Here is a 25,448-nt window from a genome sequence, read left to right on the forward strand (position 1 = left end):
AGTAACTGGAAATGTAATTTTGTAAAGAATTTTAAACTATTCTTTTCTAGAAGTTTCATTTAACTGTTTTATATTAAATATGACCCTCTTTCTCATTCAACTGTAATATCTCATGGTCTTATGATATTTTAATGAAAGGTTTAGTCATAGAAGCATTACTGGTATAAAAGATAGAGCACCAGACCTGAAAAATGTATTCCAGTGCTACCATTTAGATCATTTGTCTGTTTTTTTAACTTTTCTGGGCCCGAATCTTGAGGTTAATGAAACCAGACCATTGCTGAGGACCCTCCAGGTTCTATGACTCTGGGATTCAAAATTTGCTTTGTAAGCCCAGGATAAAGTCTTTGCGATCCTATCCACCAGGAGGACAGAGTTTTTGTCATAGTCCTTTCCTTATCCAACCAAATAACAATTATTTGCTCATGTTTAAGGCTATGAAGGCAGCATAAAGAAGCCCTGCCTGTTCTCTTGGAGAAGGCCATTCTCAATTCTTTGAAAGAAGCTCTCTTAAAAATGATAACAGAGGGGCAGCTAGATGGTGCAGTGGATCGGACACCAACCCTGAAGTCAGGAGGACCTGAGTTCAAATCTGGTCTCAAACACTTAACACTTCCTAACTGTGTGACCTTGCACAAGTCACTTGACCCCAAATGCCTCAGTGCAAAAAGAAAAAAAAAAAAAAAAAAAAAAGACAACAGAATGAACAGGGTATGGAGTATGAGGACATGATTCAAATTTTGGTGTTGCTATTTACTTCCTATAGGCTATGGGGGCAGGACACTTATTATCTCTTGTTCTATAAAAATAGGAAGAACAAAAAAATAAAAATTTAAAAAACAACAGCAACCCTCCACAAATAAATTAAAATGGGTAAAATTGAACTGGGTCTGTAAACTGGTCCCAAAGCCATGATGATTCCATGACTAATCTGGGTAGGCAATTAATGCTATGACAAGACTTTTTTTTGACACAGATTGAGACCTAATCAATGAAACATTTGCCCAATAGTGAACAAGCAATTGTTGTCTAGTCCCACCCCCAAAATAATATATTTGAGTAGAATTAAATGGAATCTTTTTGTCCCCAATATCTCATACAATTGGCCCTTAATAAATGCTTATTGCTAAAAAGACTTAATTTTTTTTTTCTATTTTTATCTCTCTCTTCCCTTCTGCTATTTACCTTGTGAAATGCACCTTGGTGTAGAGAATTGAGATCACTTTTTCCCCTTATGCCATACTAATAACTAAATGTCTGAGACAGTGGAAATAAATATAGTTAAATTTTAGACCTTGCTGATGTTCATTGTACCCCCCTCCTCCCCTTCTCAACTCAGCCACTTGTTCCATTTGCTTTCCCATGTATTTACAGGTTATGCCCAAGTAATGATTTTGTGCTGCTTGTTCAAAAACTTCAGTCATGTCCAATTCTGCCTGAAATGGGGTTTTCTTGACAGAGATACTAGAGTAGTTCAACATTTTTTCCTCTCTAGCCCATTTTATAGATGAGGAAACTAAGACAAATAGGGATAAGTGACTTGCTCAGGATTACATAGCTAGGAAGTGTCTGAGGCTGGATTTGATTTTAGGAAGATGAGTCATCCTGATTCCAGGTCTATCACTCTGTACACTGTGGCGTCCACCTGCCCGAGTAATGATTAGTGTCTCCTTGACCAAGAAATCTGTAGCTTCTAGAGCTGTGGCACAAGCTACCCAAGCTATCAGACTCAATTTAATCCTAGCACATTGCCTTTTGGTCTCTCCAATTATTTCTGAATAGCCCACCTTCTTTCTTGATGAATATACCTAAATCCTTGGTTTCCACTGCTGCCTAATGCAGACATATCATGCTTTTCTCTCTCTCAGCTATTTGTCCACTTTTGTCATCCTGACTTCTCTGGCAATGCAAAACTAGTTTGGACTGATCTCTGCTTCTGCCCTCCCTGACGCTAGTTAGGAAATCTACACCAGATGTAACCAGGTAGTGGGTGCTTGGCAACTCTGTATATCATCAGATCAACAGCTGAGACAAGGAAATCCCAGGAGTCTGGAGAAGAGTCAAAATCAGCAAGAAACTTTCCCTCTGAAGTAGCCCATCATTTTTAGCAACAGTTTTCTTCCACCATGATCTCTGAATTATAAGGGTGCCTAAAGGGAACTATATAGACCTATATTTGGTATAAATAGGCCCTGGCATATTACAAGTGACAAACTGCATACAAAAACTATATTAAAAGATACCATTCAAGGGAAAGGAAATGAGCTTGTGACACAGGAAGAATAAGGTATACTTAGTAATCTGAAAAGACCTAGAAGAAGTCCCCCCTCCCCCCCATGCACTAAATTGGTTAGATCCACTGAGGATTATTTATAGAAGGATATGGATAAAAATCCCTTTGGACAAAAAAAGGCTGGCTATATATTATACATATTCATTATATACATTTATACACATTATAAAATTTTAAGTTAATTTTTAAATTTTTATGTTAATTTTAAATGTATTTATGTGAATCTTTTTAAAAATATATTTACCCCAATGACATATTTAAATAATTTTAACATTTTTTTTTCAAATTCTGAGTTCCAAATTCTCTGCCACCCTCACTGAGAAGGCAAAAAATTTCATATGGGTTATACATATGTTGTCCTACAAAACACATACAGCATTAAGTCATATGCATTGTTAAAGAGATGCCCACACTGAAGTGTTTCCCTAAAGAAGTAGAGAAGATGAAAGGAGGCCATATAATCAGGGACTAATATAAAAGAAACTACAAGAATAAGATCAGAGAAACCCAAATCTAAATTAGCTGAGGCTTACAAAAAAAGGATAAGGACAACAAAAAGGACTTCCTTTGTTTGGAGGATAAATAATAAATCCCTCTTCTGTTTGGATTCAGTGTAGAGCATGACCCTAGTGATTATACTTGGCAAACATATGTCTTGCAGTTTGATGCCTTACTGGATAATGACAACAGATTACTGAATAATCTGGTCATCATTATCTCTACTGTTACATCTATCATCACATCTTGTACAGTCTTAACATAGTCACGGGAGATACCTTGTTGTAGGAAAAGACTTCAAGGCTGCCTTTTACTTTCCTGAGAGAGAGATTTAAAAAATAAACAAGCCATTCTGTTCAATTTGGCAAATATTCATTAAGCACCTACCATCTGCTGGCCGCCATGGGGTGCATGGTGATACAGTGACAAAATAAGACAATTTAAACTCACTGAGCTTCATTTCTATTGGAAATCCCCATAGGGGGTAGAAAAAAAAGGAAGAGAAAAGGAATAAAGACACTTATTGCTCACATTGTAATGTACATTTAAAACTGACAATCTGTTGAGTTAGTCCATAAATCAATCACAAATATTTATTAATTACCCACTATATGCCAGACACTATACCAGGTGCTAGGGATACAAACATAGAATTAGAATAATACTTATCTTAAAGAAATGTATGTTCTTCTGGAATAACCATTATTAGTTTCAACATATTCAGGAAGCATTTATTAAATACCTACTTACTATGTGATAGGCACTAGAGACAAACTAAAGATGAAATAGTCCCTGTTTAAGGAACCTCCTTTCTGTTAGGGAAGATAACATGTACACAGAGAGGTTGTTTGGTATAGGGGATAGAGCACTGGACTTAGAATAAAGAAGCCCTGAATTTGAATCCTATATAAGTTATGTAATTTTCTCACAGTGAGAATCTAGGCAATCATCCAATCTTTTTATACTCTAATTTCCTCGACCTGTAAAATTATGGACACATATGTTGCAGTGGTGTCCATAAAATCTTTCTTTTTAAGCTCCTCATTGTACATCCAGTGGGTGGTACAGAACATTAATGAAAGAACTATAGAAAGACCAAGGCAAGAATTGCATAGGCTGAAAGAGTGTGAAGGAGTTAAATTAGAAGAGCTCTGAAGTCCCTTTTAGCTCTACCTATGCCAGTCAGTAGAGGTACAAATCCAAGGGGGAAAAAAAAAACAAAAAAAAAACAATCCTTACCCTCCAAAGAGCTTACATTCTTCTGATGAAAAGCCCACCATTTGGGGACAGATATTGTGCTAACAAATGATTTAAGGAAGAACTATTCAGCTCTTATTTTGTTTCCACCATCCCAAAAAGGAGAATCATCTTGAAATTATTAGAAAGAGAGTAGAAGGGTGAGTAGCCCATGTCCTCATTTACCTTCCATGAAAAGACAGTGAGAAAGGAGTTAGCTACTTTTATTTTACTCCACTCCCTCAGCACAGGTCAGTTATGTACCAAAGTTCTGAAAGAACCAGCTGGCCTCATTTGAAGAATTGTGGTGAATAAGAGAAGTGTCACAAGACTAGACATGGAAAAAGATTATCTCAATTTTTCTCCAAAAGAGAGAAAAAGGGTCTATTCTAAAATTATAGACCAGTGAATTAAATGTCAGTCTTTGGCAATATTTTGTTAAGATTTTAAACAGAAGCTTTGTAAGTACTTAGTGAATCCATGTTGAACAGAAGTTCAATAATAATAAGTTCTAATAACCATGGCTTTTTTTCTGAGAACATCATGCAAAACCAATCTCATATTGACAGAATATCTTGACCGATAAATAAGGGGAATACTATAAATATAGCTTAATTGTATTTCTGTAAAGCATTTTATAAAGCTTCTCATAATATCCTTAAAAATGTAATGTAAGTTGTAACTAGTTCAACAACTATGTCTAAAGAGTATTGATTAACAGATTGCTGTAGTAAAGGAACTAATCAGTTCTACCCCACCATCACCCCCAACTGTGGATTTTCAAGGGTTGGGGAGGAAGGGGACCTCAGAAACACTATCAGATAAATGTATTCAACTAGAAGAGTCTGGAGTCCACTTGCTTCCATTTTTGCCTTATTCTCCTTAGGATCTGATGGGCTCTGGCCTATTCCCTGGTCTTTTTTTTTTTTTTTTTTTTTTTTACTGTATCCAGTCATGAATATGGACTGATAAGGCCTCTACCAGGTATTATAGCCTCCCTACTTATTTATATAAATGTCACAGTCTGCTCTAAGTTAACCAAACTGGTTCATGAGTACCAATCTTAAAATTTTCAGTGAACATTCATACCTCAGAAATCCATAGTACTATAAATCAGGGCTTAATTTATGGTATGTTAATGATTTCAGAAATCCACAGTGCTATGTATCAGGACTTAATTTATTGTTATATTAATTATTTAGTCTTAAGAAAGTGATAGAAAAATGCTAATAAGCAGATTAAACTTAAAAATGTATAAAGTATATAAATTTGTGCGTATAGGTTATATGTGTACTTAAACATAGCATATACACACATGTATACATTGGGTACTTACACACATATACACATACCACATATATGCATATATTTATGTATATATGTATATGTAATTTTTACAGAGTTCACTGATAAACTATTTCTAATACACTCCCACTCTAAGTTTTAGGCCCACTAGCATAGAAACTCAAAGAAACAAAATTCACACAGATAGCTAAGCTAGAAGGGAATTGCTAGATTACTGTAAGTGAAATTTTAAGTAAATGAAATTTCTTGATTTCATGGCTTTGAATGAATATCATTTTTCAAGCATGGTATCATCATTTATCCTGGTAAACCAGGAAAAAAAAATTTAATCAACAGATCATGAGCAGAGAATTGCTCATTCCAAAATGTTTGGAATTATGTTTTATTCCTTAGCTGGTAATTGGTTACCTGGGCAAAAAGAATAAATGAAAAATAGAACTGGAAACATATCCTGCAGAAAACTTTCTCCTATGTAAGAATCATCTATTTCTACTTATTGTTAGGTTACATAGCAGATGTAGCTCTTGCTTTTCCTATGTTGCTTTATTTATCTTTCTTCTTTCTGCTCTGAGAAGATACTTTTGACATATGCCATCCTCTTCCTTAGAGGTTGACATTCCACAGAGCAGTCTTTGCCCCAAGCTTAGAATCCTAGAATTATGGAGCTGGGAGGAATTTTAGAGATCATCTAGCAATGCTAAACCAATCTTATTTTATGGAACAAAGCTTTTTAAATTGTGGGTTGCAATTCCATATGGTGTCATGTAACTGAATGAGGGGGTCACAAAAAATTTGGCAACAGTAAAAAGGTTTCTGAATGCAATAACCAAAAATCAATTCAAAATCAAATGTGTAATGAATCCGAGGTGTTTCTCAACTTCACTGGAACCTTGGTTCTAAACACACAACATGCACACTTTGCACCATGCATGCACAAATGCTGCCAGAAAGAATTCGGCTCCAATTTGAAACAGAGCTGAATAAAAATTTCTCATGTCAAAAGGATTTTTGGGTGAAAAAAGTTTAAGAAACTATAGATAATGAAATTAAGACTCAAAGAATAGAAGTAAATTTGCCTGAGTTCGGTTCAGTGTTTTTTGGCAAAGATTGATGAAATACAAAATCCATGCTCACCAAATTTGCAGATGATGTAAAACTGGGAGAGAGAGCCAATCCCGTGAATGATGGAAATTAATATTTAGAACCAATTTGACAGACTAGGATATGACCTGAATGTAATGAGGTAGTATTTAGTAGGAATAAATGTCAAATCCTATACTTAAGCTCACACTATCACTTCTCAAGCATAAATTGAAAGAGATCTGGCATAACAAAATTTCCTATGAAAAATTCAGTTTTTTGGTTTAAAAAAAAAAATGGTCAGAGTATAAAACATGGCTGTTCCCTTCCTTCCTCTCCTCCCCCAAAGCTAATGCATTCTTAAGCTTTAATAGCCGAAGTCTCATGACTAGATGAAGAGACTTGTTGAGTTCATTTTTCAGCTATGTTTTGATTTTGTGATCCCATTTGGGGTTTTCTTGGCAAAGTAGTGGTCTGCCATTTCCTTTCTTAGCTCATTTTACAGTTGAGAAAACTGAAGCAAATGGGAATAAGTGATTTGCTCAAAGTCACACTGTTACTAAGGCCAGAATTGAACTCAGAAACTTGGAGAGGTATAGAGGTACCATGTAGATGTCTTCTATCTTCCTAGTAGAAAAAGAAGAAGACAAAGAAGGAGAAGGAGGAGGAAGAGGAAGAGGAAGAAAAATGAGGAGGAGGGAGGAGAAGGAGGTGGGAAGGAAGGAAGAAGTTGGTTTTAATATATTGTGGAGTCAGCATAAAAAGTTAAATTGGAGGAATTTGGGGGGAATTTTGTAGAAGCTGAAAATGATACATTAAGGCCAGCATATGACACAGAAAAATTTATAAACCCAGAACTACATAAAATATATGTATAGCATTATATAATACCAACACATTTTATCTTTTAATAGTGTTAAATACCCCATAGAAGAAAAAGAAAAATTCAGACTTCTCAGAAGGGCCAAAATTTTTTTACCCAAATCTTCCTGATCATGGCAGCACTAAGCCCTTAACCCTAGCAATGTGGAAGGGATAACTGTAGTAAGTAGTGGTGGTAGTAGTGATAGTTGTAGCACCAACAAATAATAGGAGCATTTTAGCGTCTTAAAATCCAATAAGTGCTTTGTAAGTATCTCATATTATCTTCACAACAATCTTATTAGATGGGTACTATTATTATCCTCATTTTGCAGAAGAGGAAACCAAGGCTGAAAGGTTAAAGTGACTTGTCTAGGGACATATATCTAGTTTTGTCTGAGGCAGAATTTGAATTCAGGTTTTCCTGATTCCACTCTATTATTGTTTACTAAGAAGACTGATCATCTGGGGATATAAGAAAAATAAAATGCATTTCATGTGTAAGGAACTACAAGTGCCATAATATGAAAGCAGGAGATAGGATGTCATTAAAAACAAGTGGTAGATTAATTGTGTATGACAGGAAACAGTCTGAAATAAGACTGGAAACATTAGCAGGAACCATGTTGTTGGGGTCTTAAATATTGAGACTGAGGATTTTATACTTCTTAATAGCAATAGGGAATCATGAAAGATTTTGGAGTAGGAGAATAACATGATTAGTTTTGTGTTCAGTAATAGTTTGGCAGCTATATAGAGCTGAATACCAGAGTAAATACCATGAACATGATCCTTGACATTAAGTAACTTATATAAGACCTTCTAACAACATAGGGAAACTTAGCTTAGTATTTTCTTTTCACCTAGAATCTTAAACTTACACGAAGAGAGCATAGAGATCATCCCAATCAACTCTATTCATTTTATAGACAAGAAAAGCTAATTGCAGAGAAGTAATGTGACTTGCCTAAGATGGTACAGAATGAAAGTAAGAAATCTCTTAAGGTTAGATCACAAACCTATTACAGCAGCATTTCCCCCACTTTGAATATATATATATATATATATATATATATATATATATATATATATATGAAAGTGTCTAGTGGGGAATTCAATTTGGATTCTCTGTTACTAATTTATCTAGCCGCTGGATGTCAGCACTGTTCTACCCCAAAACTAAGTGTATTTGCTTGTTTTTGCCCTTTTCTCTATGTCCTGACATGTTAAAAAGGCCAAAGTCTCCCTGCTACATCCAGGGCCATCTCTGGTTTCTTATATCGTGACTTATATCTTCCAATAACTCTGGAAGAGAGAATGTGGCTGATGACTTTGCACAGCTCTGCCTCACTTAAATCCAATTCACTCCCAAACCAAGACATCACCCTCCTGATTGTCACTGGTCCTCTTCAAGAACAGTAACAACAAAACTGAGATGAGCACCGAAGGAAGTTTGGGAGAGGAGATGATTGACCACATTCAAATGTAATAATGGCCACTGGATACTAATCTCTTTTCCCATCTGAGGATTTGCTGCTTTGGACTAAAATCACTTATGGGCCTTCCTCTGTACCCCACCCACCCCTTTTTTGTAAGACAAGATTGAAGGGAAAGATTCTCAAAAGTTTATTTTATTAAGACTCCTGCATCTGTCTCAAAAGAGAAATAAAACCTTTTGGGAAAAGCACATTGTTTTATGAGGGACATATGCAGAGATATATTATGCGTAGCCTAGTGCTCTTAGTTGATGAGAATGCATTTTGACAGCTGTGCTATGCTGTCTGAAATTGGGAAGCCTGCTATATTTTAGATTTGCAGAGATTGTTAGATTTGTGGCTCAGCATCCAAAACTGGCATGGCTTTATGTCAAAACTAGAGATGGTAAAAAATAGATAGTTGAGGTTGAGGGAATGTTAGTTTATATCTCGTAAATGTTTTGTAATGCTCCATTTTGAAATGCAGTTTTAAAATTACTTTAAAAACATTGTGTAAAAAAAAACAAAAAAAAATCCAAACCATAGCATTCTTTGTTCTTGTTTCCCTCCAAGTACAAAAATCTGAGTGTTACAGAGGAAAATATAGGAAACTTATTTTTAAAATAAGGTAATGGCTTTAGTTAAAGAGGTGACTCTTATCCTTGGGTGATTCTGAGGTTATTTCTTTTATGGGGAAGGGAAGTAGTGCTGAGAGATAAGTGAGCTAAGTATGCATGTATGTGTATTTGTCTCAAATTCCCATAGATCAGAATTTGTACACGTCTGTTTTATTTTATTTTATTTTATTTTTTTAATTATTATTATAGTAACTTTTTATTGACAGAACTCATGCTAGGGTAATTTTTTTACATTATCCCTTGCACTCACTTCTGTTCCGATTTTTCCCTCCCACCCTCCACCCCCTCCCCTAGATGGCAAGCATACAAGTCTGTTTTAGATGCTAGGAAATTTGCCTTTCAAAAATAATTGTATTAATTTCTGTTGTCCTTGATGCAAGAGAGTCCAATACATATTTCACAGAATGCTACATGCTCTGTTGAAAGTTCACATGCAGAAAGTGGAAATTTGTCATAAATCTACAACACAAATACACCCCATATTTTTCTCACATTGCATTCTTGAGTCGATTTCAGTAGACCTTCTTTCCCAGAGTGGGAGAAGGATTTAGTCGATGGATAATAGCATCAACTTTCTTTAGTGCCATACTAAACCTTAATTAAAGCAAATCTGTATTTCGGGATATACCAATAACATTACAAGTCTCATTTATGGCCAATGTCTTTCAAATACCCCTTCTTTATTTCCAAAATACTGCCAAGGACTTTCACCGAAAGAAAAGAACCTAAGAAATTAAAAAAAAAAAAAAAACCATAATATGTTTAACTATAACAAAGTGTTTACTCCTACTGTCATCAGTGTCCAGCAAATCAGAATGACACATTCAGTTAATCGAGAAAATTCTGTAGCCAAAAATTTGCTGAGCCATATTTCATTCATTATGCTAAGGATTGGGTTGTCTGGTGTTAGGAGTTGGAAAATAGCTTATCAGAATTCTCCCAAACCATTATGCATACAAACCCAGACCTGGGGCATGAGGAAAATAAAAGCCAAACAGGAAAAAAAAAAAAATCAAAGTATGTACAAATCATTTTAATCAACAGTCAAAAAAACCCTGGCACAAGTTTGAGAAAGAAAAATAATTTTACAAGCTTATTCTTTCTTCTTCCTGGATAGGCTGGTTGAAATTCACACCCAACTCATTATTATCCTTAAAATTAAGTTGAGTTACATGGCATAATATATAAAAAACTGTACTTGAATCAGGAAAAGCATGAGTTAGAATCCTTTCTCAGAATCTTATTAGTTGTATGACCCATGATAGCATGTCATTTAAGTGCCCTCAGACTCAGTTTCCTCATCTGTATAATGGGGATAATAATAGCATCCATCTCATAAGGTTATTGGTAAGTTCAAATGAAATAATAAATGTTAAACAAATCTAAAAAAGCTATATAAATGTTAGTTATTACTATTAAACATAAAAATGAGAGCTAGCTTTTATATAGTGCCTTTTGTGTGCCTCACATTATACTAAGCTCTTTGCAGTATCTCTGGGAGATAGGTGCTGTAATTATTCCCATTTTACAGTTAAGAAAACTGAGGGACTTAACCAGGATTGCATGTCATGTAAGTTTCTGAGGCTGGATTTGAATTCAGATCTACTTGGCTTCAGGCTGAGCATTCTGTTCATTATACCATCAGCTGATACTAGTAGTGATGCTGCTGATGCTCGTGCTGATGCTGATAAGGCTTTTAAACCTTGCCCTAACCAAATTTGAGAGCCATTTAGGACCATTCAACATCAAAACAGAATCTCAGAGCTCTAAGTCTTCAGTGGTTACCTAATTGAACTCACTCTCTAGCAAGCATCCTCTCTACATCAACCCCTACAATGACCTCCAAAAGAGGAGGAACGCCATTATCTCTCAGGCCTTTACTGGGGATTTCTACTTTGGGCTGGCTCATTTAAGCTGAAATTTGCCTCTTTTCTACTAATATGCTTTGCTTGTGGTGCTGCTCTCTGGGACTAAGTAGCTCACTGGTTGCTCTTTGAAATAAGCGAGTTTTCTTTCTTTTAGATATGACATTCTCAGTTTTCTTTCTTTCAGATATAACATTCTCAGTTTTCTCAAGCACTATAAATATAGCCCAGACTAGAGAGACCTTTCACCATTCTGCTTGCTCTTCTTGGGCTTCTCTCTAGCAGCCTTAGAGATAGTTTGACATGGTGGATAGAGAATCAGGTCTGGAGTCGGGAAGACATTAATTCAAATCCAGCTCAGACACTTATAAGCCGTGTAATCCTGTCTGCCCAATCTCCTCATTTATAAAATGAGGGAGGGAAAAAAAAATGGCAAACCACTCCAGCATCTTTGCCAAGAAGGCTTCAAATGAGGTCAGGAAGAGTCGGAAAACTGAAATGACCGATCTCCTTCCTAATTCTGGTTACTATGTCTCTCTCTCTCTCTCTGATTGAATGTTGCAAAGTCTCTGTCCACTTTCAAGAGACATTAATAGTAACTCAGATGTCGTTCATCTCTGATTTGAGCTGAGCAGAATAAACAAAACTGTAAGCCCTCCTTTAGCATATATTTGTGTGATGTTGGAGGCTTTGGGGAACTTGACTTCTATGACTAAATAGTCACCCTTAATCAGGGGGTGCTACATGTTTGTTCATATTCTTGCCTTTCCATTCGGGGCTCAATCTACATTCTACTCAAACTAAGCTTTCCCTGTGGAGCTCAAGTCAGGTGTCACTGTGCCAAATGGGATGAAACTGCCCTACTTAGGGACTCCCAAAATAACAACTGAAGGACAAACGCCCATGACCAGCTTTGAAAGATACAATAATACCACAAAAAAGAAGCAACATTGTTGCAATTCAGTTTCTCCAAGGATGCTATTTGGTGAGATACTTGGGAAGCTCAGATCAGGAAATTCACAGCCCTTGCTCTGTGTAGTACTTTCTCCCCCACCTCCACCCCACCCACCCCAGGATATTCTCATTGTGTCCTTCAGTTTGCTTTTTGTATCCAAGATAACAAGACAGAACAAAGTGAAAGTTGTAAGGGAGAGTTCTGGTCAACGTGAGGAATGATTTTCTAACAGATATAATCAATAATGAAATATCCTCCTTTTAGAACTAGTGAGTTTCTCATTACTTAACCAGGGGTCCTCAAACTTTTTAAATAGGGGGCCAGTTCACTGTCCCTCAGACTGCTGGAAGGCTGAACTATAGTAAAAACAAAAACTTTATTTTGTGAGCCTTTCAATAAAGAAACTTCATAGCCCTGGGTGAGGGGGATAATCGTCCTCAACTGCTGCATCTGGCCTGCGGGTAGTTTGAGGACCCCTGACTATTCAAGCAACTCTTATCTAATTAATGTTTGGTCCTGGAGAACAAGGACAAGTAGGTAGTTGACCCTCGAGTCAGGAATACTTCTCTTCCTGAGTTCAAATCTAGCCTCTGACACTAGATTTGTGACCATGGGAAAGTTGGGAGACTATTGGTATCCGACATGAGAAAATCACAGCATGGCAGTCAAGTGTAAAAATACTTCATTCCTCCAACTGAGGGAACATGCACATCATTGAGATCACCCATGTTTGAAATAGTCAAGAGGCCCAGGAATCGCAGGAAGCACTACTTTGCTATTTATGGTTTAAATAGTCTTCAAAGTGAATTGTTTTTCTATAAATAGGCACTATTTAAACTAACCTTGAGAGTCTCCAAACACATTAAGCCTTTAAGAATATAAAACTGGAAATTGGAAAACCTAACCCATAACTCATTTCCAAATGAATTTTGGGAGAAAATTAATGGTGTTATTAAATGCAAAGAGGTATAGTTTATGAATAATACTAATATTTACATAATATTTTGCATTTACAAAATACTTTCACATGCATTATCTCATTTAATCATCACAATCTTGTAAAGTAGATAATATAAGTTCTAAAGGTTTTTTGGTCTGGATTTTTGTAAAGAACTTCGATTGTATAAACATTCCTCCCCCAAACAGATAGGAAACATGTTTGTAGCTGATACTTTTACAGAGCAGTCTGAAACTGAGGCTAAGTAACTTGCCTGTGGTCATACAATCACTATATGTCAGAGGCTTAATTTCACGAGTTTGGTACTAACATGGCTTCTCCAATTAAAGCGCTATTACCTTTATTTTTTACCAACTGAGGTAACCAAAGTTAAAGTAACATGTTCATAGTCATTAATTTTGTAAGTAAATGGTGGCACCAAGACTGAAAGCTTCTCTCTTATCTACCTTACATGCTCCTCCCCACCCTCTTTAAAATGTTATATATTAAGCACTAGATTTTTTTTTTGACTGAGGCAATTGGGGTTAAGTGACTCACCCAAGATCACAGAGCTAACAAGTGTTAAGTGTCTGAGGTCACATTTGAACTCAGGTCCTCCTGACTTCAGGGCTAGTGCTCTATCCACTGCACCACTTAGCTGCCCCTCACCTAGATGATTTAAAAGAATTGTCTTTGGAGAAATGGAATTTTTCCACTACTCATTCAACTTTAATTCTAGCTTATTTTGATTTTTATGTAATAGTCATATGATATATAGCATTGAGTCATGGATAGAAATTCCTTCAGAAGAATCAGAATTACAAATAACTCAAAAGATTGTGGGAAAGTGTCTAGGGAGTATGAATTATTCTGTAATATATTATCATCGAGGACTTAACTCTTGAAGAGCAGCCCACCAGGCAGAGTTCAGTGGAAGGAGCGTGGAGTGACCTGGCTTTCTCTTAGACATTAGGCTAGACACTTAACATTTCAAAGGTCTTAGTCTGCTCATCTGGGAAGCAAAGGAACTGGCTTTCTAGGATCCCTTTCAGCTCTAAGTCTTGTCTTCCTACAGTCCTTTCTGTGATCAGAACTGGGGCTGACTTTGGGAGATGGTGGAGGATGGAAGGGTCTAGGCGTGCTATGATCCATTCACAGAGACAGACGTGTTGCTGTTTGTTTTTTGTTCTCAAACAATGACATCAGGAAGGTGATGGCATGTCCTTTAAGAATTGGATTTAAGTGAGGCAGGGATGTGCAAAATCACCAGCCTCACTTTCCCCTCCAGAGCCATTTGGATCCAGTATCCAGATACAGATCAGGATGACTGGAGATGGTCTTGGGGGCAAAAGAGCCAGTAGCAGTCCAAGTACAACTCAACTCCTTTAAATTAGGCAGTGAAACAGCACAAGGCACATTGTCTGTTGGGGATTTATGGAAAAATCAAGAAATTTGTGGAAAAGCTATTGTGTTCTGTTTAGGTCAATTACACCAATGACCATATAACGATTTCTTCCAGGCATCTGTAAGATACTATACAAAGAATGTTTAAACGTGATAATAATAAGGGAATAAAGGAACATAATAATAATAAGAGTGAACACTTTGGAGGGAGGAGGAGACAGGAGAGAAAAGTACACACAAGCATTCAAACTAATGATAGACATTTGCACTGTATAGAAGTCCTCACACCAGTGCCATTTACTGTGAGGATATAAATCAACCTGGAATGTAGATAGAGCTAATTTCTTTTTTCTGTATGAACATCTAATTTTTAGCCCATATTTTTTATGATTCCAGTCCAATGCCTACATTCCAGTTCAATGCGTACTCTCAGTAACTACCAAACACCCTTCCCTCCTTCCCACTTCATTTTTATGTTTTGCTTTCCATTAAAATGTGAGGTCCTTGAGGGAAGGGAATATCTATTGTCTTTTCTTTTTTTGTCCCCAGCACTTGAACCTGGCACATAATACTTAATGAATGTTTATTGACTGACTAGCTAATCAATCTCCCACTGAGGTCTTTTCTAAATGAGTAGAGTATTTTGGACCTGAATCATGGTGACATGGATGAAAAGTCCAATAAACAGAATTTCTGTGTAACTGATAATCTATTAATTAGGCTAGTAAATAATCAATAAATTGAGGTCTTTCTCATAACTAAAGACCCCACATGGAGGTTGCTGGCTGTTAAAATACTTTTAGGAAGGAGTGGGTCCCTGAGGATGAAAATCAATTCTGATTGATTAATAATCAATGAAAGAATTACTATTATAATGAGAGGTAAACTTTTTCTAATAAAAGCTTAGGGGATGTCACTTTGATCATGTCAACCTTCCTAAATCATTTAATCTCCAGCTATCTATACAAAAGAATCTAATCTCTGCCCATTACTACTGGAGTTGGGCTATATTGGAGAATTCCAATCTATCTATCTTATCTAAGATGATCTGAGTGGAATGAACTCTAGGGAAAGATCAAACCTGTCTTTAGGAGACTGGGCTTTGAATAAGAAAGAAAAAAATGAGAAAATAAAACTGGTTCTTCTGAGACACAAATGCATTGTTAGTGGAATTGTGAAATGATCCAACCATTCTGGGGAACAATCTGGAACTATGGTCAAAAGGCTATAAAACTGTACATACCCTTTGACCCAGCAGTGCCATTACAGGGTCTATTATATCCCAAGGAAATCATAAAGGAGGGGAAAGAACATGTGCAAAAATGTAGCAGCTCTTTTTTTAGTAGCAAAGAATTGGAAAAAGAGTGTATGTCCATCAATTGCAAAATGGCTGAACAAACTCTGATACATGAAGGTAATGGAATATTAATTGTTCTACAAAAAATGATGAACAAACTAATTATAGAAAGACCTGTAAAGATTTACATGAACTGATGCTGAGTGAAACAAGCAGTACCAGGAATACATTGTACACAGCAGGAATGTGTGATGATCAACTGTGAAAGACTTGGTTCTTCTCAGTGGTTCAATGATCCAAAACATTTCCAATAGACGTTGGACAGAAAATGCCATTTGCATCCAGAAAAAGATCTAAGGAGACTGAATGTAAATCACAACATGCTATGTTCACTTCTTTTTTCTATTTTTTTTTTTTTTTAATCTCTGGGTCTATTTTTTTCTTTTGCTCTGATTCATAAAGCAATGTGTATTAAAAATAAACATTACAAATAAAAGTTAAATAAAAATAAAACTGGTTATTAGTGTAATTTTAAAAATAATTTTCTGAATGGTTACTTATTTTTGAGAGGGGAAAATTGAGATTGTTCAGAAAGATAAAGGTATGGATTTGTTTTTGTCTGTGGTGACTGAATTGTCATAGATAGGCTGTTTCTTTTATGTCCTGACTTTTTCTTTCACTACTTTTTCAATAATCACAACAATACTTTTAGTGCCTTTCAGGGTTGGGTGCTTGATATATACTCAATAGCTACAGGCTTGTAGAATGATTTGTGCTTTGTGCTTTTAAAGCACCTTATATCATTTAATACTACAGAATTTTTTATAATAAAAATCTTTGCTTATTTATTTCCTACTAACTACCAAGCTAATAAAATTTTCATTAGAATAATAGTACGTAGGGTTTTTTTTTTTTTATTATAAATACAACCCATTTGTTTTCTTTCTGTTTCTGTTTCTTTCCCATAGTATATTTTTTACTTCAGAATTTCTAGTCAAGAAATCTTTTTTCCCTATTCCCCCCCCCACACTTTCTTCTATTCCCATAGCTCTCTCTCCTCTCTATTTCCCTCTTTATTCCCCCTCCCCCCCCCTTTCCCTCTGGGGAATGGGTATGGGCTGTTATATGAATTTTCAGAAGAGCTCACTCTTATTTCACTATTATTACTTGTACTTAATCATTTTACTTTATGACAAGAGAACCTTCATACAGGTTGAGATAATCTGAAAATGTTTTCAATGTAAAAACAATACACATGAACAAAACTTTTTTAAAAAGAAAGATTTTTAAAAAGACATAATGAAGGTAAACAAGCTTTCACATATCCCCAAAGATTTTTGAATGAGAAATGACTTACATATAGTAGATTCTTAATAAAAGAATTGCAAAATTAACAGTGCAAGTGAGAGGTGATAAAGGCCTGGACCAGAGAATGGGGAAAAGGATATAGAAGGGAGATATTTTGGAGAGTTAGACTTGATAGGATCTGACAATTGATTGGATATGGTAGGTAAGGAATGATTAGGAACCAGGTTATAGATAATGATCCTGAATGTTAAGAAAGAACCAAATACATAGGATAAGAAATGGAAGAGAGGGTAGCAAAAGCCAAAGAAAGAAAGGCAATGGAAGAATAGTCAATAATGTCAAAAATAGTAGGGGGGGGGGGGGTCAAGGAAGATATTTTTCTAAACAAATAATTCTATTCTGTGAGCACATCCTGAATTATTATTCACTAAGCTTTGGCGATTCAAACCCTGTTCCCTCCCCCTCAAAATACAATTAAAGCAAGAACAAACAAATTCCAATCTCTAGGGAAGAACTTCAGCTGTTCTCAATCTGGGATGAAGCCAGTCCAGTTTTTTACTGTTGCTTTGGATCTGGCTGCACTTATATCTATATACCCTTTCAACCTACTTCATTAGAGAATTTTAAATCAAACGTATTTAACTCCAGTTTATCATCAAGAGGTGATTGCTACATTTCTCTAGTTCTAGGTACTTAACTACACAGTGTCTACAAAAGAAATTTGTCTTCTTGCCATTCAAGACTCCTATCAATATTCAAGGCAAATCTGAGTCTATATCAAACCCCTTTGTTTGTACTTAATATTGCTAAAGATTATTTAACCAACCTAGTAACCCTAAGAAGTTTTAAAACCTAGTTTAGGCCAACCAGTTTCCTTTCATCTTTCTGAACATTTTAGCCACATTTGAACATAGCGGAAAAGTTTTTAAAACAAAATTGCACAGTGGTTTCCTCACAGCAACTTAAACATATGCTCCATATGACTCAATATCCCTTCCCCTCCTGTTGCTTAAGTTCAAAACCAAAAAAAAAACCCCAAAAAACCAAAAACAAAATAATGATTGAAGTTCAATCCCAGGTCATATAAAATGATAATTATGGATATGGGGAAAACAAGGAAAAATTATTATAACAGCATTCTCAAGCATCATGTGTTAAGGACAGTAAATAGTCCTTTTCTAAGTGAATTTACCATTTAGAGCTCCTTAAAAAGCAGGAAGTGCGGCTGGCTGCTAAGGAATGAAGTCTAATTGGGAATGACTTATTTCACTTTAAATCATAATGCACATGTGTCTGTCTGTCTGTCCTTTCCCTCCTTTTCTCTCCTCCTTCCACTTCCTTTCCCACTCCCTTTCTCTCTTCCTCTCCCTCCCTCTCTCATTGTTCTATTAAAACTAAAACATTTGTGTTTTGTTTACTCGGTATTATATATAGACTTGCCAATAGAAGAAAGTCCCCAGTAAATATGACCTTAGTAAAATCAGAACTAGTGGGCCTCTTGTATTTGCAACAGCTATAACTGACAATTATAGAATGCCTCTAAATAACCCAATTACAATCTTTTTACAGATGCAAGTATTGGCATTATGATGAAAACCTGCTCACTTCCAGTGTTGTCATTGTCTTCCATAATGAAGGATGGTCAACTCTCATGAGAACGGTTCACAGTGTAATTAAAAGGACACCAAGGAAATATTTGGCAGAAATTGTGTTAATTGATGATTTTAGTAATAAAGGTAATGAATTATAGAATTAACATTATATTTTCTCCATTCAAAAGAATTAATTGTCCAAGTAATAATTTAAAATAAGAGCTTAGAAATGTATTAATTTTTCTAAGCTATGGGTTTATACAAGAAAGAATATAAATGAATTTTTATAAAATCAAAAATTTTGAGATTTTAAAGGAAACTGTCAGTTTATGTCATAGTGAGTCATTTGAAGTAGGTTCATTTAGGAAAGCTTTAAATGACTAGTTATTTTTAGCAGGGACAGAAATTTGTCTCAATTTTTTGGCCTTAGATTCTATAAGAAATTAATAATAATGGAAATTTATTGAACAGCTTAAAGACACTACCACTTCAGGTGTGTTGTAATGGTTTGCTGACTCTATTCATAATTGCCACAACAGAGATTTGACCTGTTTGACTACCTTGGAGTTTGGCACTTGATTGATGATCAATATGGACTTTGACAGGGAAAATGAATTTCTAGTTTATGTGTATAGTAGTAGAAAGCTGTTCTTAAACTCGTTTTATTCTAAATTGATTTCAAACTTTTGGATAAAATGAAAATATCTGTTATTTTTTATGTCATGTTACTCAGCAGCCATTTCCATTGGTTAATCTTTGATCAGTTTTGCAAAACAACCCTCCCACCCCCAAAGATATTGATATAATGGTTTTCAAGATTTTTTAAAAAAAAGAAAACAAATAAAAATAATTTTTTAAAAAAAAAAGATTTTTTAGGAACTTTTTTTTTCTGCCAGCAACTATTCTCAAGTATAAAATTGCATGTCCATTCCAAATACCAAAAATAGCTAATGAAAGATAAAATACCAAGTCAAAATCAAATATTGTCTGGCCTAAATAAATCCAGACTCAAGTTTATGGGGTTTTTCCACTTTGTTGATGAAGTGTTAAGTGGAACTCTGGAAACTGGCCAAGTAGTCAGCTCACTCAACAGTATCGAAATGTTTTTTTGTCTTTTCTCATTAAATGCATTTTGGGATAAATATTCAACAAACTAGTTGTTAGATTTTTTTCCCCTCCACAGTAATAGTGATGCCATGTCATAAAATCTTAAAAGCATTGATCAGATTGTATAAGGTATAAGGTAGTAAATATAGACAAATAGGCATTGAATGCCTAATGTTTTGAGCACTTGGTTGATGATTGCAATAAATTTTAGACAAACTTTTGCCCTAACCTCAATTCCAATAGGGCTTGACAGCTTTGTTCAAAATTTGAATTTAACTTTCCCACAACAAGGCCAACCATTTGGTTAGGGGCTTGCATTTCTGGTATTTTTATAAAGTAGCAATCACAACTGTGATCTTTTACTTATGTGGCACCCACCAAACAGAAGGAAAGAAACATAACCTGCCCACTTCCTTCCTTCCCCTTTCTTTGTGCAACTGAGTCTGAATTTTTGAAATCTGTGTGTTAGAACCTATTGTATTTTTTTAAAATGCAGTTGCAGCAAATGCATTTAGTTTAGAATATTATAATTTAGTAACTGGCTAAGACATCCACAGTAAGAGTAGTTCCAACATTTTGGAAAATGTGTTTAAAGATTATAGGAAGAATAAAAAAATTTACAGTCCACAAAAATGACAGTAAAACTAAAAAATGACCACTTTTCAGGTCATAAAGAGTTGGCAAGGTCTTCTTTGTTAATAAATATGCATAGAAAAGGAGCATTCTAAAAGGAAAATGAAGGGACACTGAAAAGTTCTCTCTCCAAAAATAAGGACCTCCAAGGAAAAAGAGTGGTTTGCAAGGTTTGGCTCTCCTCCTCCTCCTTTCCAAATACAAGATTTTATAATGTCTTTTTGTTTATTGAAATAGTTTTTGAATTTACTATTTTTAGAATATAATTGAGAAGTGACATGGCATAGTGAATAGAGAACAGACATTTGAAGCTAAGAAGACCTGAGTTCAAGCTCCTGCTGACACACAGTCTATAACTGTTACTTTTATGATACCAACCTGTATGAGTAGAGGGAGATTCCTTATCTGGGAATACCTTAAACCAATGAAGTCCCAGTCCCAATCCTAAAATTTTAAAACTTATTTTTGAACATGCCTCAGAATAAATATAATTTCAGAGGACTCAGAACCAACATTTTGGCAAAACTATTTGGCATATTTCTGTTTTGATTCTTACCAGAAAAGCATAAGATCTTAAATTCATTTTTTTTATTTAAAAAAAAAATTAAAGCTGAAGATCTTATGTTTATCACATAGCACTTGATTTATCAGATTTGAATGAAAGGTTGCTTTTCATCTCCATCTCCTTAACTTATTTAAGTTAAATTCAGAAAATAGCCCTTTTTATTTAAGACTTTTGCTTCAAAGGTCAAAGCATTTCTAAACCCAAGCCTCTGGGAGGAAGGATAATGGGCCTGCTTTAATAAAGAAATAAATTGAAACCTACAAAGGGGAACAGACGTCTCTCAATTCAAAATTTGGAAGCTGGAAATAATAGGATGTTTACACTTGGAAGAATTATGATTATTGTCCTCTCATATTATGATATTCTTCACTATTGAACATGTACAGATCTTTGGAACTCATGCCTTTTCCTTAAACAGTTTGATCAGCATCCTAGTCCCTTCATTTAAGGGAAACGTGGCTTTCTCTGAGGAGGCTACATTTCTGGAAAACCCATTACATTGATGACTACACCCTTCTTACCCACAACCAATTTCCTTTCCCCCATTCCACCCCATATAGTTGCTTATACCCAGGGGACCAGGACGAAGGGTAAGCATCCTTCTTGTTATTCACTGTTCCTTCCAGACTATTCCTCTACATTCATCCCTCAGTGCTTTCCCTTTTTTGAGTTCTGTTTATTCCACTTGCATCTCTCCATCTATTACCTCTAAAATCATGGAATCACAGAATTTCAGAGTTGGAAGGGTATTTGGGCCAACACCCTTCTCTTGCTCAGTCAACTCTTTGTGGCCCTATTTGGGGTTTTCTTGGCAAAATTACTGGGATGGTGCTGCTATTTCCTTCTCCAGGTCACTTTATAGATGAGGAACTGAGACAAAGAGGGTTAAGTGACTTGACTACAGTCACACAGCTAATAAGTGTTGAAGTGTTGAATTCAGGACAGTGAGTCTTCTTGACTTCAAGCCTGATGCTCTACCCACTGTGCCACTTGTCTGCCCTAATAGCTTTCTAGTCCAACACATAACAGAAAAAGAATCCCTTTTTTATATCACATTTTACATAAGGAAGCACTGAAAGATTTGAATTTAAAGTTGGAAAATCTGGATTCAAATCCTTGCCCTCTGCCTATCTCTATGGCCAAAACATTTCACCTCTCTGGACTTCCTATTTCCTTATCTGTCAAATCATAGAGTTGATATCTAGGTGATGCAGAGGCTCCTGTCAGCTCTAAATCTGTAGATTTTGAATGATCTTAGGCTTTTTCTTGAAGAACTCCAGTAAAATAAAACCGGCCATCTTCCAAGACTGCCTATTCTATTCATTATAAACATAAGGAGATTTCCCTTTTAAAGCTAAAGTTGTCTCTTTACAACTTCCATCTCTGTCTTCTCTCTGAAACCAGAAAAGAATAAATCTAATCCTTCTTCCATAAACCAACCTTCAAATTCTTGAAGATGAGCTGAGTCTAATTTATCCAGGTTAAGCATCCCTAGTTCTTTGAATCTTCCAGGTTTTGTAAGGCAAAAACTTGAGTTCTTTCCTAGTTGCCTCAGTGTCTGAAGTGTAGTGCCTAGATCCTACATGTAGTCTAACTATAACAGAGTACAAATGGGATTATCACTTCCTTATTCTTATTGCACCGTTGATTTGTATTGTGATGGTAGTTCACCAAAACCTCCAGATCTTTTTCCAGATTAATGGTTGTATAATCAAGTCAGTCCATCTTATACTAGTGAAACTTGTTTGGTGGTGTTTTAATGCAAGTGTAAAAAACAATTCTATTGAATTTCACATTGTTTAACCTAAAGTTCTAAGCTGTCAGGATCATGTGGCATACTAATTCTATCATCCAATATATTTACTAAACCTCCCAGTTTTGTGTCATCTACACATTTATAAATGTGTGCTTTGTACTTTTATCCAAATAATTGATTAAATCATTCCTGGAGCCATCCTTCAAAACTGATAGTGTACTACTACACAGTAACCTTTTAAATCAGTGGGAATTTTTTTGATTGTTTTAATTAGATTGTGGCTTATACAGCACAGTTCATGTTTCATCCTGGGCCATGATTAGCAGAAACTTAGAATTTGAAGAACAGACCCCCTAAGTTTTGTTCCTGACAATAAAGATTAACTTTATCAAGTTATTTATCAAAGCAACTAAGGGATCTGAAGAAGCAAGCAAAAACAATAAATTATTTCTTTCCAGGTAAGAAAGTCCTTTCATTGCTAAAGTCACTGATTTTTAAAAAAGTCAAGCCTGGGGAGAAAAAAAATCAATGCTAGAATTTTTTTTCTTTAAACTCATCAAATGATTATGATAACTAACCCATATATTAGTAAAAATCTTTAACTTTTTTAGTATGAATACCTATATATGGGTTTCTGTCTAGCAGGCTTTCTGAAGATGAGCCAAGTGACTGTTATGTTTGCCCAGATTGATTTGCTCATTTAAACAACCAACTCTTTTCTCAAAGTAGCTATTTTGTGTGTGTGTGTGGTAGTATATTTATGGACCAATCTTTAAACTCTTTTAAAACTGGGCCTCATTTTTGTGTATCTACAAGCCAACTATCATGAAAGCTTCCAGAAACCAGTTCTGCCTACAGTCAGCTAATCACATGTGTGTTTAGGGGTATAAACAAAGCCTGTTTTCATTCAGAAGGAAGTCATGATAGAAACATTGGCATAATGTGAGCAAACTTGTTACAGCATGCTAAAATTCCTCTTCCAAATGAAGGCTGCAGATTTTCCAATGCTTGCAGTACAAAGGAAGTAATACATGTTCACTTCTATTCTCTCTCTTGTTCAGGAACCACTTTTTGTGATCTCATAGTAACAACTATAATATTATCCTTTTGAAAACAATATCCAGCCAGGATCAAATTAACATAAACAGAGGAGAGGAGAGGGAAGGAATATAAAAATAAATTTATGGAAGAAAGTATAAACTTAACAATTATAATTATAAATGTGAATGGATTAAATTCCCCTAATAAGAGGAAAGACTGGAGAAACTCAATCCAGGAAGTAATGAATAAATGATCTACACTACACATATTAAATGAATGTATATAATATTTGAAGAGAATATCCATCCTGAAAATTTTTAAGCTAATGCCTCTGTCCAAGGCAAACTGGGTCTACTCTTCCCCATAACTTAGAAAATTTAACTCCAGATGAAAGTCTGTGGCAAAAATTAAGTAAAATAATTGTGTTTCTTTTAATATTTATTAGCTTTATGCTCATTTTTTCACTCCTATTAAGCGAACTAGCCCAAATAATATATATTGAGTTAAAATGTAATCAAATATATGAACTTGTTTTCATTGTTTTTCTTTTAAATCTATACAGAAGACAATAACTTGGATTTTCTTACAGCCTGAAAAGTCTCCATCAAAGCTGTGTAGCTATAGTTGGATTATTCAGCTGAGTTTCCTATGGCTTTTCCACATTTCCTGGGGAAATGGTATTGGAATAAACTTATGAAAACTAACCTAATCAATAATATTTGTGTATTTTTTCCATTTTTTTTTTTACAGCACACTTAAAAGAGAGACTAGATGAATACATTAAACAGTGGAATGGCCTGGTAAAGGTTTTTCGAAATGAGAGGCGAGAAGGTTTAATTCAGGCTCGAAGTATTGGAGCGCACAAGGCTAAACTGGGACAGGTAGGGGAAATTTCATGTATAGCTTCATCTCCCCTGAAGATCTACTAATATAGCTCAGAGAAGAAACCAGATAGCTTTAAAAATTAGAAGTATTAAAATGTACAATGAAATTTATATATCATGCTTGTCCAAGTAGACTATTATAGTTTAAATTATTTTTCAGTGTTTGTCTTTATCTACATTGTTTATTCAAGTGAGAAATGCTGGTATAAACAGACATTACATGTATCCTAATTTAAAGTAATACTATATCTTTCTTTAAATGATGTATGATAGGGTACATATACAAAAGTAATGAGTTTTCTATCACCCTGCCTCTTTCTTTTTAAAGGTTCTGATATACCTTGATGCCCACTGTGAGGTGGCAGTAAACTGGTATGCGCCACTTATAGCTCCTATATCTAAGGACAGGTAACAAATACTTTTCTTCTCCTTTTGTTTGATTTTTTTCCCCTCTTGTTTAAAAATAATCAGCCTCTTAGGACTCAGTTCATTGTGTCAGTTTGTCATAAGTGCTGCCATTTTCTCCATCTGATATTTTATATCATCCCAGATTGATATAATATCTGACATTTATGAGGTAAGCTTAGCAATCATTCCAATAGAGAATTAATTTATTATTGGGAGACCCCCCCCTCCCTCCTTCATTTATATTTACCCAAAGATAATTTTAAATATCTCCATTTAAACTAGGGTGAGCATCAGAAAACCTTAAAATGAC

At 35.2% G+C, this 25,448-nt stretch overlaps 1 protein-coding gene across 2 annotated transcripts in view; it reads left to right on the top strand.

The window, feature by feature from the left end:
• Positions 1 to 25,448, top strand: part of GALNT7 (polypeptide N-acetylgalactosaminyltransferase 7) — a 192,685-nt gene that overhangs the window by 137,707 nt on the left and 29,530 nt on the right. For both annotated transcript variants that reach the window (XM_031941888.1, XM_031941886.1), the window contains exons 3-5: positions 18,722 to 18,888; positions 24,597 to 24,727; positions 25,059 to 25,138. In XM_031941888.1, coding sequence (XP_031797748.1) covers positions 18,722 to 18,888; positions 24,597 to 24,727; positions 25,059 to 25,138 — 378 coding nt within the window. The remainder of the gene's footprint in view (positions 1 to 18,721; positions 18,889 to 24,596; positions 24,728 to 25,058; positions 25,139 to 25,448) is intronic.

The sequence above is a fragment of the Sarcophilus harrisii genome, chromosome 6, assembly GCF_902635505.1.
Source record: "Sarcophilus harrisii chromosome 6, mSarHar1.11, whole genome shotgun sequence".
NCBI lineage: Eukaryota > Metazoa > Chordata > Mammalia > Dasyuromorphia > Dasyuridae > Sarcophilus > Sarcophilus harrisii.